The sequence below is a fragment of the Camelus bactrianus genome, chromosome 32 (assembly GCF_048773025.1).
Source record: "Camelus bactrianus isolate YW-2024 breed Bactrian camel chromosome 32, ASM4877302v1, whole genome shotgun sequence".
NCBI classification, from domain to species: Eukaryota; Metazoa; Chordata; class Mammalia; order Artiodactyla; family Camelidae; genus Camelus; species Camelus bactrianus.
Genome location: NC_133570.1, coordinates 898,881 through 916,953, shown reverse-complemented (window position 1 = coordinate 916,953; position 18,073 = coordinate 898,881). Strand labels below are relative to the sequence as shown.

Here is an 18,073-nt window from a genome sequence, read left to right as displayed (position 1 = left end):
CGCTCGCCCCACACGGCTTGGCAGTCCGTAGCCCACAGTCCCCGAGAAATCGCGATGGCACACCTCAGGCTGAAGCCAGCCAGAAGTGGCAGTGACAGCAGGTATGCGCAGGTGGGGTTCGTCCCAGCAGTCCCCCCAGAAAGCCTCCCGTGGCACTTCACCGTATTTACGGACAGGCACTGAGGAAGCGCCGGCACCTCCTGACGTTTGTGTGGCAAAGCCTCTGTGGTGTGACAGAAATTGATGTTGGAAAACAGGCTTTCCGATTTGAAAGATACTGTATTACCACATCTGACAATGATAGTGGTTCCAGATAATTTATGACCACATCTGACAATGATAGTGGTTCCAGGCAGATTAGGTGCTTAAATGTGAAAAATAAAGCCATAAAAGTGGAAGGAAATAAAGTAGCGTTGTTCTAGTTTAGAGTTGGAAAGGACTTTTTAAGAATCAAAGTCATAAATGATAAAGGAAGACGACTGGGTCTGTTGGGAGCTGGGCCTGTGCAAAGTTGTGAGACAAATACCAGAATGGTGGTGGTCGCTCACATGACAAGATGAAATGCTGAAATCCTTGGGGGGAGGGTATAGTTCAGGTGGTAGAGCGCGTGCGTAGCGTACACGAGGTCCTGCGTTCAGTCCCCGGTTTCTCCATTAAAATAAGTAAATAAGCCTAATTACCTCCCCCTGCCAAGAAAATGAAAGAAAGAAAGAAAAACTAAACTAAAAAAAAAAAACAAACTTAAAAAATGTTGAAATCCTTGCTATGGAAAGAACTCTCACAAATCAGTAAGAAAAGACAGTCATTGCTGTAGAAAAGCAAAGGACATGAAAAGATGGTTCACAAAGAAGAAAAACAGGCGGTCAGTGAGGAAGCATTTAAAGTATGTGCTCATTAGCAGCGCTCTCTCCTGTGCCTCTGCCCTGGGAAAGTTAGACAGTAACGGAGAGGGTGTGGGGCAGCCGGACACCCACGTTGTCCCCGGCGCGACGCGTCGTCAGGAGGAGGCAGTCCCCAACTCTCACTGTGGCTGCCCTCCCCCCACAGACACCCCGCTCACCAGGGTGTGGCGACAAGGCTTGTGAGCTGTCAAAGGTGAAAAATGGAGGACAGTCATGGGAGACTGAAGTAAATCGACGTGCCCCTGCTGAGAAACAATACTGCCGTTTTTTAAACGGTCGATGCTGACGTGGAAACGCGTCTCTGTGCCGTTGCTTACTAAGTGTGTGAGGCTGCACTTCCTGCGCGTTTAAGCACGCACGCACATACTCAGCCCTGGGAACCATCCGCTGCTTATGTTCAGACGGCTTTTTCCCCAGGTCTGAACTGCTGTTGGCCTTTTATTTTGTCCACCCCTGCTCTTAAAGTATCCCACAGAGAATATATATTACTTTGGAAAGTAAAAGCGGTAAAACTTGATACCTCAAGAATGGGCGCATATTTGATGCAGAGGATGGAGGACTGGGGACTGGGGATTCATTCTCCAGTGTTTACTGAGCCTCTGCGGCCCTGGGCCTGGCTCCCAGCCAGTCCTGCAGGCCCGCCCTCTCCAGGCCCGGAGAAAGCAGACCACACACGGCACAACAGGGGGAAGGGAGGCGTGGAGGGGAGAGCCGGGCAGGGCCGGGCCACTGGGCAGAAGGGCCTTGCAGAGGGGAGCGGGAGAGGTGGCCCTGGCGGCCTTCGGAGGAGCTCGGGCTTTGTCCTGACCCGGCGGGGAGCCGTGGAGGTGCCTTTCACGTGCTGCGATGGGCTTTGCAAGCAGGAGTCTGGGTGGAAGCAGTCACCAGGTGACTGACTAATTCCGGGAAGGACATCATTCCCGACCCCCTGCCTTCCAGCAGGGCTACAGTGGGAAAGCTGCCTGACCTTCCTGGCCTCAGTTTCCTGCTCTGTAAGCGTGGGGGTCTCTCCTCGGCTTGCGGCTGTTACGTGCGGGGAGGCCTGTCCACTCTGCGTGCTGACTAGTCGGTTCTTCTGCTGAACCGCTTGGAAGCGTGTACAGAATGCTGGTGCTGTCTGGCACTGGATGTGGCACGCATTACACTGTGTTCCAGAGGCTTTTGTTTCAATATATTTGTTGATTGCTTTTGTAATTTGGAGGAAGAGATTGTTTGGGAGTAATTGGTTTAAAAATAATTTTGTGATGCAATACTTTAGCCCCAAGTTAACTTGAGTAATTTTGATCAACTTTTAAGTGAAGTTTTCTCTCCTTTTAAATGTTTCTTTGACTCTAGTTTATTAAAGAAATTGTATTACTAGAGGCAGTAAAGAATTAATATTGTGAGGGTTTCTTCTTACGGAAAACTGGAAGCAAGCGCAGAAACGGAGCACGGTGTAATAGTCGCGCCCCGCACCCCGCACAAGCTTGGCATCCCCCTCCCGGGCCAGCTGCAGGACTGACCTTCCTCTGTAACCCTCAGGGCAGCCCAGCCCCAGAATGTTCTGAAGCGTGTCCCCAGCACCGTAGCATTGTACCCATCCCACGTTGTAGCACACGTGTCTCCAAAAGATAAGGACGGTTACCGTAGCCACAGTAAAGTGGTCCGGGTCGACTCTCCCGGCAGAGCAGAGTTTTAATCCCACATTAGATCTTCGTTTCGGGGTGGTTATGGAGGTAGACCCCATGACCAGGGTCAGTGCGAGTGAGTAACGTCGCGGAGTCACCACGGAGACTCATTTTGCCCCCTCTTCGTTTTGACTTATAAAATATCACTTTAACAGCCTGGGGGTGCTGTGTAGCTTGGGGTGATTATTGACGGAAGATGGCTCTATGTCAGAGATCCGGGTTATTTAACACGCTTCAGGTCGCACTTGGGCTTGGAATCGTGGGGCACTGAAGGTGAGGAAGCTGTAGGGCAGCTGGGCAGCCTCGCCCGCAGGCGCTTCTGGAACCTGCCTTTCCTAGCCCAGAACCCACGTCCCTCTCTGAGTCAGCTGCACTTAAAAAGCGCCTTCGTTGTGGTTTGCTTGAGTATTTTTCATAAATAGTAATTCATGGTTTTTAAAAATACAGTGTCTTCCTGTGACCAGTTAGGTGTTGTTAAGAGCCATTTACCACGTGTCTGGGGAGGCAGGTGAGCGATGCTGAGTGGATGGGAGGGTGGGGAAGAAGACTGTTTCCTTTTGAGCCTTTGTATTTTGCTTAAAATCTCCAAATATTCTAGGGGAGAAAAATTGAACCACCTGAATTTTTATTGCACTAGGTTTAAGTTTTTCTTACAGGTGCAGAGAACAGTGTGACATAGCGCCTAGCACAAAGCGGGCACCCGGTCAGGTGTTGGCTGAGTAAAGGAGCAGATTCTGTAACTTCTGCTGTGTAAGAAAAGGCTCCTTTATGTCGTTGGGGTTTTTTTGAAAGCTCCTTTTAATAGTGGAGTCGCATCTTGTGCATACCTACGCAAACTCAGCCGTCTGCTGAGCCCAGAGAACAAGGAAAACACCAATGAAAACTGACCGTTTACCACTGTGGCAACACCAGCTTGCGCTCAGCGCGGGCACCCTTGACACGGCCCAAGGTGGAGCCAGCCCCGTGCGGGTCCCTGTGTCGGGCTTGGCGCACGTGATCTGCTTCTGAACAGCCCCTCTTTGACGTCCCGGGCACTCCTTGCTGCCCCAGGACCTCCCTCTGCGTAAGATGTGGCTCCACTTGAGACGCTACCCCACCAGCTGACGCTCGCATGGACAGCGGGGCCCGTGGGGGTCTCTGCCCTGGGCTTCCAGACGCCTAAAGCTGTTACCACCATTCTCCCCTTTTCTCAATAGCTTCGTTTGCTCCAATAAGCTTTGCAATCAAGGCCAAAGAAAATGATCTGCTTCCCCTGGAAAAAAACCGAGTTAAGCTGGACGATGACAGTGATGATGATGAAGAAAGCAAAGAAGGCCAGGAAAGTTCTAGCGGCGCTGCAAACACGAGCCCGGCAGTTGCCCCGCCCTGTGTGGTTGCCGAGGAGAAGCGGCCTCAGCTCACCCAGGAGGAGCTGGAGGCAAAGCAAGGTTTGTCAGTATGTTTTAACTGCTTGAAAGAAAAAAGTGCGTAAATACAAGGTTAACCTAGTAAGCCGGAGCTGAGGCTGCCGGTAGACTCCAGCCTTTGCGTGCAGAAGCACGGGGCTTGTCCTCTGCTGGCCTGGTGAGCACCGCCCTCCACTGAGCTTGGGCGCAGTGCCCTGGGCAGTCTGCTTTCAGAGGATGAGTTGGGAGTTGGCCGAGAGTGCTTTAATGGCAGCCTTGGGGCAAATGCTGGGTTAATGTACCGGGCTAGGAGGTGCCCTTTTGTGAGGCTGTCTCCCTGCCGGGGCCCAAGCTGGCTTCCAGGCTGCGGCTGATCTTCTTGGGTCACGGCGGCGTCCCCGCTCGCCTCTGACGCACGGCCAGCAGCGTTCGTGGGGACTGTCTTGTGTTCTATACCTGCTCCAAAATAAGTCATGTTCTGCAGTAAAGCAGCCAATTAACAGTTGCATTTGCAGTTTTTAATCTGTTCTAACTGGTTTTTGAGATTTGCTTTTTCTGTATATACAACAAACAGATCAGGCAACACTTTTAAAAGGTAGTCAATTCTTGGACCACAGCCTTGCCCTGGAGAGCGAGCGCCGTGCTGCATGCCTCTCCCTCAGCACACCTGTGTCCGCGCGCGTGCATCTGCGTGTGCACTTACTGTGCGTGAGCTCAGCCTGTGTCCGAGCATTTGGGAGAAAGCGCTTGTCCTGGTGTGTCCACTGCCTGCTGTGACTCGTAGGCACGTGGCCTGAGGTTTTCACCCTTCCGGGTTCCACTGGTATGGAATCCCGTCAGCCTTTGGGCTCTGATTTTGAAAGTGCAATTTGGAGAATACTGTTAATAAGCCGTATAAACCAATTCAGAATTGCCTTTGCCCAACCCGTTCACCTGCCCTGGAGTCTGCATCGTGTCCGTCTCTTAGAGTAACTGCATCACACCTCGTGACCCTTTTCCCGCCTGTGAAAGTTAAGATAGCAAGATAGTGATAAAATACTGTGTGCTTTGAACGTCATCTTATCTTTGTTTATTCCTTAAGCAAAGCAAAAGCTGGAGGACCGGCTCGCGGCTGCCGCCAGGGAAAAGCTGGCCCAAGCGTCTAAGGAATCAAAGGAGAAACAACTCCAGGCGGAACGTAAAAGGAAAGCAGCCTTATTTTTACAGACCTTAAAGAACCCCCTGCCGGAGGCGGAAGCCGGGAAGGCTGAGGAGAGTGCTTTCACTGTGGAGGTAAGGCCAAAGGGTCCCCGCTAGCGTTCAGGGCAGAGCGCGGTTGGTGGCGGTACCTGAGGGCAGAGTCCCCGTCCGGTCAGCTCCGCGGCCCGCCTGGAGGCCGAGCGCTCCCCGCTGCTCTCCCGGCTCCCTTCTGCAGACCCCTGCTGTGCGGTGTTCCAGGCCAACCTCGGAGATGCCGTGGGCTCCGCTCCGGACCGCAGCAGCAGAGCAAGTCACGTGCATTTTTTGGTTTCCCAGTGCACGTAAAAGTTGTATTTACGCTATACTGCGGTCTGTTAAATGTGCAGTAGCATTAACGTCTAAAAAAAGTTACGTGTCTTAATTTTAAAATCTTTTATTGCTAAAAAAAAAGTGCTAACCAGCATCTGAGCCTTCAGCAAGTCATGATCCTTTAGCACTGATCACATCACCGATCACAGATCTAATCGTGAAAAAGTTTGAAATATTGCAAGATTTACCAGAATGCGACACGGGAGACGTGAAGTGGAGCAAATGCTGTGGGGAAGACGTGCCAATAGACTTTGTCAACGCAGAGCTGCCGCAGGCCTTCAGTCTGTAGGAGCGCAGTGTCTGAAGTGCGCTAGGGTGAGGCTTGCCCGTGCCGTGCGGCTGGCTCAGTGAGAATCTGGTGAAAACGCCCCGTAATGCACGTCCACGCCGAACACCGGCTTGCAGCCTCAGAGACACGGGCCTTGGGCCCCGGGCCCCGGTCGGGAACCCCTGCTCTGTGGCGGCCCTCGTGGGAGCTGGAGGGCAGCCTGGCCTGAGGGGTGTGCTCCGCGCCCGGACCAGGCTGGCCGCTGCCCTGAGGTTTGAGAATCTTGCTGGGGAGTCTGTGTTCATACCAGCACTGTAATTTTTTAAAAAGTAAGGTATGGTCACCGTCATCTTCTCTTGAAGGGGTCCAGTCCTCACAATTCTTTCCTAGGCTGTAGGACCAGAACATGGCCCCTCTGGCCCATTTCCTCCCTTCAGATGTGGCTGGGACACTCAGAACAGTGCCTGCGCCATTTCTCCAAGTGTCCCCAACACGTCTCCTGCAGCTGCCTTCTCCCCAAAACACAGAACAGGCCCTGCACTTTTTCACTGTAATTACCTTGGCATTCCTGAGAGTCTAGAACCATTCTTGCTGCCTGTAGCCACTTGGTTTATTTGGTTTTTCTGTGGAAACAGCTTTCTGAGCTCAGATTTTCAGCATTCTTACCTCAGAAATCAGTCTGAAATTCTCTCAGATCTGGCCTCAAGTAATAGCAGGAGTAGACCGGGGAGAGCAGGGAGCATCTGTTCCTGCGCGAGCTTGCCCACAGTGGGCTGCGCCGTCCGGGGTGCCCCGGGCGCCTCGCCAGCTCCAGCTGCAGGAGCTGCTCTCAGGCCAGTGCTCTGCCCGGCCTGAGTGGGGCTCCCCCAGGGTGCGGTGGTGTCCCCCACTCTCCCCGAGGCCCTTCCAGAGGCAGCCCCGCCTGGGAGGGCCTCGCAGCCAGTCAAGGCAAAAGCAGGTGTGCCCAGACAGCACCCGCAGCCCCCCCCGGCTCCGGAAGGGCGCGTGTGCCAGCACAGGGAGGAAGCATGCAGCAACTAAACCCGTCAGTAGCAGGAACGCTTGAGATGGGCGCAGGGTGGGGGGATGTAAAGGAGCCCCACTTTCAAGGCTGCAGCTGTAAACCTCACACGCGCGGCAGGGCGGGGGCCAGGAGCAGGCTGTCTTCATTTCCTTTACTGTTTCCATGTCGCTTGTGCAGTGAGTGAAGGGCTTAATTAAAAGACATCTGCGTGTACGGATCCTGTCGCCTATTGTCTTCAGTGGCTGCATCTATACTTTCTAATAAAAGTGCACTTTAATGAAACTCCATCGCAGCCAGAATTGTCAGTCTCTAACCCAGTTTTCTCACTTTGCCGCGTTGCCTCGTTGCAGGCGCCAGGTCACTTCCTTACAGCAGAGTCGGCTGCGACTCACCTTGTTGTGTGTGTGTGTGTGTTCGTCTCCCGCCTTCCTCTTCCCGAGCTTGCACGTGGGGTCTGTGATCCACGCCAGTGAGTGTTTGTGCTTCTTGTTCAAGTCACTGGGCGCATCTTCACAGATTTCTAGTGGGAGGATCGCAGCTACTGAACTGTTTCTGCAAAAATATAATAATGGTGGTGGCAGATGACGATGAATGTCTTTAATTGCTTTGAAACAGAAATACAGGAATTAAATTGGCAGTTGTCGTCAATGAGATTCACACTTGGAAATACTTCCAGCCAAAGCTGCTTCTGGAGACAGGTTACCCTGGCTCCGTCCACTGTTCTGTGCGCACTTGACTCACAGGGCTGGCCCGGCTGGCCCCACCGCACAGGTGTGCGGCTTCAGCGTCCGGGGGAGCTTGAAGTGCGATGGGGTCGGCCCCGTGGGTTTGGCAGGGTTTTCTGTCATCTTGCGGCTTAGGGAGGGGAACTTTGTGTTTTCACTTTGCTTTCTACAAGAGCAGTGTCTGTGTGATTTTAGAAGTTCAAATGCCAGAGAAAAGTGTAAAATGAAGAGTAGAAGTTTTTTCCTTCTTTTGCTTTTTTTAAATCCCTGTGGAAGTTTCCATCTGCAGTTTATTTTTTATCGTGTAAAACACACATGCTACTTACATGTCACCCCTTCTTAAGCCTCGAGTACCTCACACTGCTATGAGGCCGTCACCACCGCCAACAACAGGACCTCCTCTTCCCAAACTGAAACTCCACCCCACTGAACACCAGCCCCACCCAACCCTCCCCCAGCGTGGGCCCCACCGCCCTCCTTCTGTCTGATTTGATCGCTCTGGGAGCCTCAGGAGTGGAATCGTGCAGGATTTGTTCATTTCTGACCCGCTTAGCTCATGTTGCAGGATGTCCTTCCTTTTGAAGGTGACAAATGTGCCATTGAATACATATACACACACCACATTTTGTGTCTTTTGTTTTCTCCAGGGGAAAAAAATCTGTGTCTAGATTTTAAATATTACGTGTGCTTCATTGGACCAGACCCTGTGCATTATTCTCGTGTCTTGATTTTTTCACTTGCTACCCCCTTGCTCTTTCCCTGTCGGAGCAGTGCTTGGTGTGTAGCAGACACTCGGTGAGCGTTTACTGGCTGAGTGGCTGTCAGTCCTTCCCTGTATCGGCCCGTGAATCACCCCGAGGGCACGTGCCGCGGCGCTGTCCTGGGGTTTTGCCGCTGGAGCAGGTGCTGCTCTGAGTCTTGCCCGCTCGCTGCAGTGAGTAGGTCCGCAGGGTAAATCCCTGACCCTGGAATTGCTGCTCAAACTTAGATACTGCGAATCTCACCCCTCGCACGATTCCTGCAGGGGGCTTGGGGCTGGGTTTTTTGTTGTGTGTTTGTCTCTGTGGTGCGTGAAAATAGCTTCCTTCACGCCCCTGCCAGCATCATCAGCCTTTAGATCTTGTCAGCCTGGTGGGTGGTATCTGTTTGGTTTAACTCACGTATTTGAGTCCCGGTTGACGCTGAGTCACTTTTCACGTGTCTCCTGCCTTTGTGTCCCCGGCAGGAGCCTTTGCTCTCCTCCCGGCTGCCTTGTCTGTCTTTGTCTCTCCTGCTTTGTGTCAGCTCTGTGTCGCCAGTATCGACAGCATTTTCCTCTTTGTCCTTTTAATCTGCACCCGTGGAATGTGTTTCAGTTGGAGGAGCGCGTGGCTGGCGCAGCGCAGCTCGCTGAGCCGCCCGTCGTCTCCGCCAACCTAAGGGGCCGCCTCCGCCGTGCGCCCGCTCCCGGGTGCACCTGCTCTGCACCTGCACCTGCATCCCCGTCCGTTCGGTTCCGTCCACCTGTTTGTTAGGAGAGGTGGTTTTCCACACGCAGGTCTGACTTTAAATGAGGTCTTCGAAGTGTGTTTCACGACACGGGTAAGTGTGAACAGTGCGCTGCACGTCTGAGCAGTGTGTGAAATACCTGAAACACCAGGGAGCACTTAGAAATTCACTAAGGCACCGCCCCGCTGTTGGTGGGCGTTTTGTGTGTGTGAGGTCTTAGTGCAAAAGGAAGACTTCAGGCCTTGAGTTGAGCCATGCCATCACTTCCATGTGAAAACAGACTTCAAGGTAATTTCTAGGTAACGGTCACTTTTTCAAGTTCACGATCCTGCCACATTACAGGTCCAGCTGGAGTTTGAAAAGGAAATGGGAACAAAAGTCAAGCCGTGTTTGTTGAGCCTCTGTTCTAATTCAGGGTGCCTTGGGATGTGAATTAGAAGCCTGTTTCTTATCCCGTGACTGCAGAATCACACGTGTGTGGGTGACCTCTGCACGTGAACGTCTCCCCCAGGACATCTCTGCCAGGCACCGAGCAGCTCTTGAGTGTGTGGTCAGGCCCCAGGCCCCAGGCCCCAGGCGGGCAGAGAGGGCATGGGGCCCTGCCGCCCTGCCTCCCAGAGGAGAGGGGTCTGCCAAGTGCTTGGGGGCTGGGCGGGGCCTGGGGGAGCCAGGACAGTTTGGAGAGGTGACAGCAGTAAGGGCACTCCAGGCCAAAGACCCCCGTGGTGGAGGCAGGGAGGCTGGCATAACCCAAACCCAGACGGCGCCGCAGGCGGGTCTGGGAGGGGTGGAGCCGCTGCAGGACAAGCGGGGACGCTGAGGAGACGGGCAGCGCTTCCCCGCCTCCCTCCACGTGGACGGGTGGAGGCGGACAGGCCAGCGCCCCTGAGTTGGGCCCAGCTGGTTAGATGGAGGGAGAGGGTGCCAGCGGAGGGGGGAAATGCAGAGTCATCCTGGAAGGAACCTCAGCAGTCAGGCCCGGGCTGGCGGTGGGACCGCTGCCGAAGGTTGAAGGTCGTGCCTGGTGACTCTTGAGTGATAATCAGGTGCAGGTTTGAGAGTGCAGATTTAGAGGCCGCATCGCCAAGTCTGGTTTCAAACGTATTTTAAAAACTTGAGTCTTTTATATACGTATCCCAATTCGTTGTTAGTGTGGTGTTACTTCAGAAATAAGATTCTGTTTTGAAATGTATGTTAGCCTGCTTTTGCGCAGTTCCTTTCCCACAGCAGGAAGTAGCAGCCGCTGGCTGTGAGCTGGTTTGCAGGTAAACGCACTTTGTGGTTACAAGGAGGATCGATAGTGTTTTCTAGCGTCACCAATGCTAGATGCTTTTATAAGTGACTCATTTTCCTAAAGTTCCTCCTTGATTCCACCCCGTCACTGCTCAGACCAGCCCGTGTCCTGCCCTCCCCCATGATGGTTCGTGCTTTGATCTCTTTGCTGGAATATTAGCACTCTGTCCCAAAAAGGCCGCCTGTGTGTTTGACCCTGGTCGACAGCGCAGATCTGTTCTGCCCCCCTGCAGGCATCGCAGGCCGCCTCTCACGGGTCACCGCGTGCAGAGGCTCAGCCAGTGCCTTCAGAAACCAGGCGAGGAGGGTGTGGAACTGGAGGGAGGGTCTTGACTCAGCAGTGTCTTTAAGTGTCTTCCAGGTTATTTATAAAACTTAGGATATAAATTAGTGAAGCAGTTGACTCTGGTTAAGCCAGAAAGAGCATCTGTAGTGAAGGTTGTGGTTTTTCAGGAAATGCCCTGTGCAGTAGAGGGGCCACTAGCCACATGTGGCAGTTTCAGTTTAGCTTCATCGCTGTTCAGAATTCAGGTCCTTGATCGCACCAGCCACCTTTCAGGTGCTCAGCAGGCGTCCATGGCCAGGAGCTCACCGCAGCGGACGGTGCAGAAACAGGGCGCTCCCTCCCGCAGGTCTGGATTCAGTAGCCAGGTAGGGGTTCATTCTCCTTCTCCCAGTGGTTTGAAAGCCCAGATTGCTGTCAACAGTCAGGGCTGTGATTACACCTGTTAGAAACCTACCCCACTGCCCCTAAGTGGCTTAAGCAAGACCAGTAACTAGTCGGGCTCACGTGCTGAGCCGTGAGGGAGGCGCAGCCCTTTTGGCGGTGTCTCGAGGATTCGCCTCCAGGCTCGGCTTCCCCCGGCGGTCCGCATTCTCCAGCTCTGCCTCCTGCAGCCCCGGCTCACCTCGCCCTCCACAGCCCCTCTGGGCTCAGCAGGAGCCCCGGGGTTGCAGCTTCCTGACCTTGGCCAGCCAGATTGGGGTCCTGAGCTTCTCCCTCAGCATAGCGTGATGCCCGGGGAGAGAGCAGTGTTCTGGTCCAGCTCCTGCTTCAGGTGGCGTGAGCTTCGTCCAGAATTCACGCACCAAGAGGGCGGGGTGGGGGGTGCTGGGCTGTGGGGGAGCAGAATCCAGTGCACTTCTCTGAACAGCCTACTTATGTGTCCCTGAAATGGCTCCACGGCACGTGTCATAAATATCCCTGAAAAACAGTCTGCAGTTGAGCCTGTTCCTCTGTGTTGACTGAGTCGTCCCTGCGCCCCCGCCCCCGCCAGCTGTGTACACAGAAGTGCCTTTGGTGTCGCTGCAGAGGTGGGGGCACGCCTGCCCTTCAGTGTCCGGGTGCTGCTGGTGCCAGAGCACGTGATGTCCGGGCCTGGCAGGGCGGTGGGCTGCTGGCGACCCTGCCTTTGGGCCTGAGCTGCGCCTGTGTCCTCCCCACAAAACGCGTGTCACCCTGGCACTGACGCCCTGGGTCGCGGGACGCGTGCTGAAGTGCCCCACTCTCAGGAGTGGCGGCTGGCAGGCCCCTGAGACGCGTCGGCGCAGGCCGCCCTGGGCCGCGGTTGTTGGGGGCTGCGACTGGGCGTGTGCGATCGGTTACCTTTTTCTTTTCAATTCTCAAGTCTCTGTAACTGCTGGGGTTTTTAATATCCTCTTAGTACTTTTAAGCTGGGGGGAGAGCAGTGAGCTCATCACAGCGCATCACCCGAGTTCAGCCTGGCCAAGCCCCTACGCCAAGCTGCTGACTTTCGCCTTAATGGTGAAGGATCATCGATCATTTGATCTGAATCACTAGACCCCATGACATGATTACAGGCTGTATTTTTAAAGCACCAGTTCAGTTAGCCCCTTGCCTTTAGACAGGGTGCTAAACTACAACCACAGCGGAGAAGCAGGTGTTCCTAGTGACGGGCTTTAGGATGAAGGCCGAAGCGGCAGTCATGGGGTCCAGAGATAACCAGGTGTCGGTTGGCAGGGAAGCGTGAGCAGGAGCTCATCTGATGAGCCGCCACTCGCCCTGTGCAGTTCTCCCGGGCCGGCGCCTGCGGCGCGGCGTCCGCCTGGCTCTTGTGCCCCTCGGAGGATGTCCACGGGGGGACATGTTTCCCTCTCTCTCCTCTAAAGTGCACAGCGTCGTGACTCCACGCCGTGGTTCTGTCCGAGTGTGCAGTGAAGGAGAACGCTGAGAAAGGCGGCCATCCTGGGTTTGTGTCCCCTTACCCAGAACAGACCACTTCCATAAAGGACGGAGAGCACGGCGCAGTCCTCCTGAAATGGGCTCTGTGTCCGTTTCCCTGGCAAGTCCCCATGCCCGGCCTCAGGAGGGACCCGCAGCAGCCTTGACTGCCCTGTGGTGCCCGGCGCCCTGAGCCCTCGCTCACGGAAATGCTTAGTGGTGGCCTCTGCCCCAGTCGCATCTCCTTTTCTGTGCAGTGTATGTCCCTAGTGTTACGGGGGGTTAATGCACTAAAAGCTGGTTTTTTCAGCAGCAGCAGCAGAGCTCTCTATCAGCCAAACGCCTGGGGCTGGCGGGGAGGGAGGTGAGCAGCCAGCACTTCCCTTCCTCCAGCCACTGAAGTTAGAAAGCTCGCGGTGTTTTATTTATTTTTGTCTTAATTTAAAATATCATTTAGTACGCATGCTTACAGAGTGCCTGAGTAGAAATTAGGTGTTCTTAGATGATAAAGGTTGGTGTCATGTTAGAATTGTTTTAACAGCAACCAATTATTTTAGAATTTAACCTGAAGACTCTTACTGCTCTAGAAGAATTTGAAGCGAGAAAGGCCTGTTTGCTAACAAGAACTGCCCCACGACGAAGCGGGTTCCCCGGAGAAGGTGTGGACAGAGCCTTAGAAAGGAAGTGGCAGTGAAGGAGGGGAGGCCCCTCCCCGGGAGCCCGTGCCTAGGGCGTCTGAGCGGGAATAAATTGCGGTGGGAACAGGGCACATTGTTCTCCAGCGACTCTCAGGCCTGCTGCCCCTCCACTCGCGGTGGGTGGACGGCGGGGAAGGCGGGCAGTGCCTGTGAACGGCAGGAGGCTGCGACATTGCCATCAGGCCGGGGCCCCCACCTGGCAGCATCCCCCTCTGGTGCCGGCCCTGCGACAGCGCCGTGGTCTCCTCTCAGAGCCCCTGGCAGACGCGTGACTGTGGGGGGGGGGGGTCATCTGCCCAGAGTGTGGGTCCCGGCGGACCCAGGGAGAGGAGCGGGAGGCCAGGCCCGCCGCCCGCAGCAGCAGCAGCCGCGCTGCCTGCGAGACCCCCTCCCCCTGCCCCGGGGTCGCCCTCCATAAACCTTGCAGCTCAGCCCTCTGGGTCACAGGATGATAAACTGCAGGTTTCTCGGTGTATCTCGAAAGTGTGTGGTGTTCCCTGGCTGCAGTTAAAATTCATTTCAAGCGAGCTGGGGAAACGGCCTTTCTGAGTCTGAGGGGCAGGGCTGGCGGTGGGCGCCGTGGCTGCGACGGGGAGCATGGCGGCTGGGCTTGCTGGGTCGCTCCTGGGCAGGTTGTGTGTGGCGGCAGGGAGGGAACTCGTTTCTTCACTTTGCAGTGTGACGTGGACAGATGTTAGTGTTGACAAAAATAGGGTTACCGTGGCATTTTTATTTTTTGTTGGTTTTGGGGGATGATTGAGTTTATATATATATATATATATATATATACACATTTAAATGGAGGGACTGGGGATTGAACCCAGGACCTCGTGCATGCTAAGCATGCGCTCTGCCCCTGCACTATGCCCTGCCCGCTACCATGTCATTTTTAAAAGCTGAATACTAACTCGCTGCCTGGAATTGTTCACTGTATTGAACCAGTAGCCTCCTTTTGATGGTCATCCAGGGTCACTGTAAGGTGGTGTGACGTGGTCCTTAGGTGTGCGTCCTGCACACTTAGGGGACTGTCTCTTTAGAACGAATTCCTAGAAATGGGATTGCTCTGGATGGCACAGTGCTGAGGGTGGCGGTTCCTTGACCTGTGTGCTGGTGATCCTGTTGTGAAAATTCAGCAGGCAGTGCCCTTAAGATCCGTGTACCCCTCTGTGTGTCTGGCGCACTTGGCTGCAGAGCCTTTGAACGATGAATGCTGACTCGCCAAGCGCAGTGCTGTGCTGAGTTAACGCACATGGGATGAGGCTGACTTGTGCTTAACGGCTTATCTTCTGTGGGATTCCTGTCCGTGGCTTTATTTTTTCCCTTCAGTTCTGCTGAGACACATAACTGTGTTGACTGAAAAATAAAAAGCACGATGTGAGAGTTGTGGGTTAGGTTTCATTTGGGGCAAAATGAGGACCGTAGCCCAGGAGACAGACTCTTCAGATTGCTCTGAGGATCTGCTCCAAAGAGGTGGGGGAGGTCTGTATATGCGTGATTTTAGTGAAGGGGGCACGTGCAGTCAGGCTCACAGTTGGGCAGATGGTTGCTGGGCACGAGGAGCAGGTGTCACCGTTGATGATGTTAGTGCTTTTCCAGAAATGAGGAATGCAAGCGTTTGGGCTCCTAAAACCTCCTGAAAATGTCCCACTGTCTAGGGCCCGTTCTGCCAGTTTTCCCAGAGCACTGATCACCCCGTTCCTGATCTCCACCCTGAACTCCCTTCAGGGTGTGTTGAAGGTCAGTGACCGTGGTGGCTCATGACCTCATCTTTGCAGAACTAGGTGGCTAGTGACAATTTTCTGTTTAGCAGTTGGCCCACAACACCGTGTGTATAAGGTGTGTAGCGAGATTTGACTTACATATATTGCAAAATAACCACCACAGTAACTTCAGTTTACATCCATCAGCTCATGTAGATACAAAAAAAGAAAGAACCGTGTTTTCCTTCTGACAAAGGGTTTTTTTTCATTCTTTTTCTGTTGAAGTGTAGTCAGTTAACAAAGAGTTTTTTAAAACAGAGAGGAACCTCTTCTAGTTCAGGCGAAGCAGAGTCATAAAAACCTAGTGCTCAGGTGTGAGAAATCCCCTCTTCAGTGGGAGTCGCAGCTGTTTGTGGAAGGGCGAGCATGGTGCCCTCCGTGCCCTGGTTCCCCCAACCCGTGCCCTGCCCCCCCCCAGCGCCACTGCAGCCCGGTGCGCTTGGAAAGGAGCCGTGCGCGGGGAGCTCGCAGGCAGAGGCGGGCCTTCGTTCTCCTGGCCTCTGAGGAGCCGTCAGTCTCCCTGAGACGCCCGGCGATGTTTTTAGAGCCCCCGGGAGAGACGTGGTCCGCTCTGAGAGGTGTTGGTGCCTTACTGGTGAGAGGGCCCCAGAGCTGAAATTTTATAAATGCACATGTTACATGTTACATTTTCCCGGGTTTGCTTCCGTCCCCAGGAAGCCAGCGCTGCGTCCTGTCCCCTGCTGACCGGAGGCAGGCCTCTGCCGACTTCAGACGTTAAAGCCCCAGATGGGCCCCCGAGCAGAAGCAGAGACCCCCCGAGGGAAGAGGAGAGGGAGAAGAAGAAGAAGAAGCACAGAAAGCGGTCGCGGACCCGCTCGCGGTCTCCCAAGTACCACTCGTCGTCCAAGTCCCGGTCCAGGTCCCACTCAAAAGCAAAGCATTGTCTTCCCAGTGCCTATCGGACGGCCCGGCGCTCCAGGTGGGTGTGCAGGGCGCGGCTCCCCAGCCCGGACCCAGCCCGCGCGTCTGTGCGGGGACGCGTCCTGCCCGCTCGAGCAAGGGCCTTTCTGAAGCTCCTCGGCTACTGCTGGCTGTTTTTGAAAATAGATTTAAATTTTTAACAGATCTTGGAAGCAGGCCTAGCATGTTTGCTGAAATGTGTGGCCAACTTCACCGGGTTGGGGGTCTGTGGTTAGGTTGGAGCAGGTGGACTTAGCCGGGCCGGTTCCTTTTGAACGTGTAAAGCCGGAGCAGAAGGCCCCCTGCTGCGGCGGCGGGCACCTCCGCGCGGCGTGCGCGTGGGCACGGGGAGAAGGGCGCGCGGGGCGCACGTCCGTTCTCTCAGTTAAGCTGCCTCTGCACGTCTCCCACTCGCAGCCACTGTGTCACCAAAAGCCACCTTCACCGGGAGCCAGCTTTTGAGAAAGCAGCTTCACATTTCAGGCAGCAGGAGTAATACGTATGAAAACCTGTAAGATCACAGAATTTACTGCTTCATGAGGCACTTCTGTTTTGTTTTGTTCTGTTTTAAGCAACTGGCTCACAGGAGGTTCAGAAAAGCAGATTTCTGGTTTTAAAACTCCCATCGTACATTCTGGTTTGTTCCTGAGTGTTAGTTGGACCTCCCTGAGTTTCCCTTCAGCACAGCGCTTGCTTGCACGGCTGTGAACCAGCTTTTCCAACACAGTCGATGTTAGTTCCTTCCTCTCCGTGGGAAGAATGCGGACGCCCTGTGCTTTTTGCTTTCTGTGTTTGAAGAAATATGCTCACGTACACATGCGCCTCTCTGAATATGCCCCGAACAAGGTGCTTTTCCTGTTTCATCCAGACCAAGCCTTAAAGGCTTGCCTAGGGTCTACACTTACCTCCGGTGATAACGGGATTTGCCTCCGTGACGAGTAAATTTGATCTTTGGCGCCCTGCATCTTTGCTGGTCCTTCAGGAGTTCTGTCAGTCCTCACACACACACCCCCTTCATTGCTGTTCAATTAAAAGAACGGCTTTGCTGATGCATTTGCAGGTTTTGAAGGCCCCCAGACACGTGTGTGTATGTGCCAAGACTTCTTAAAGTTCCTTATGTGAGAAAACTTGTGACATCAAATAGTGGAAATAAATCACGCAGGCCTGCGCAAGCCCTCTGAGTACTAACACACCCAGTGGAGCTGACGCGTAAGCCCCCAGCTGGGGGGCGGGTAACTCCGGGCTCCTAGGGGGCTCTGTGGTCTGCGGCCTGCGCCTCCGCGTTGAGTGTCCGGCCAGCACAGTAGGCGCTGGTGCGTAGTATTGAAACGCGGCCCGTCTGCTCGGTTGTCAGGAGGGACGGTGTAATGGCCACGAGCTTTTCCCCAGACTGGTCTGTTCAGAACTGAAAGTGTTCGTGAAACATTTGGGATTACAAGTTTCTAGGTTTTTGTGCTTTTTATTAACCATCTGTAGTAGAATAAGTCATTTTATGTATAATGTTAATGCTCTTGAAGTAGCTTTTATTCTAGAACAGACTGAGTTACGTATGTTGTGTACGAGTACATGCTACGTTGTGAGCACGTTCAGTGCCGGCAAGTGCGAGGGGCACAGCCCTAACCCTGAGTTTGTGATTTTCAGTTAAAAGAAAACGGCGCCTCACGGTTTCAGTGTGAGCTCTGAGCCGACGGGCGGCCGACCTCACCCTCATTTGACCTACAGGTAAAATGGTTCGTGTGTAAACAGAGTGTTTCCGTAACTCGCGAACTTCTTTTCCAACCTCAGCGGCATCTGTGATACTTCGTTAGTGCTGGTCACGGCAGCTGGCTTCAGCTCACCAAGTCAGTCGGGTCTTCGGTGTTTGGTTTTGCAGTTCACAGCAAATACCAAGGCAAAGTGCAGCTGTATCATAAAAAAATTCTTTAATGGTTTTGTAAAACGGAACCTTCCGACTGTTTGTCCAGGAAGTTTTGCTCTGAAAGCTTGTGCGTGACAGTGATGCTCCCTGAAACCAGGGCCCTGCGGCGGGCTGGAGGTCTTGGCGGCGAAGCGGGGAGACCAGCTGTCCTGTGGGTGGGGCCTGAGCCCTGGGGACCCGAGTCAGATGAGTCACCTTCACCTTGAAGAATCCTGCCTCAGCTCTAATTTCTGAGACGAGTGTATCGTTCACTAACACTGCATTTTTTCCTAAGCTGGTTGCAGACCTGCTGTC

General features: G+C 53.9%; 1 protein-coding gene across 4 annotated transcripts in view; it reads left to right on the top strand.

Moving 5' to 3' along the window:
• SFSWAP (splicing factor SWAP) overlaps positions 1–18,073 on the top strand; it is a 66,625-nt gene that overhangs the window by 34,748 nt on the left and 13,804 nt on the right. For all 4 annotated transcript variants that reach the window (XM_074356223.1, XM_074356222.1, XM_074356225.1 and 1 more), the window contains exons 12-14: positions 3,766–3,996; positions 5,036–5,226; positions 15,615–15,880. In XM_074356223.1, the coding sequence (XP_074212324.1) occupies positions 3,766–3,996; positions 5,036–5,226; positions 15,615–15,880 (688 nt within the window). The remainder of the gene's footprint in view (positions 1–3,765; positions 3,997–5,035; positions 5,227–15,614; positions 15,881–18,073) is intronic.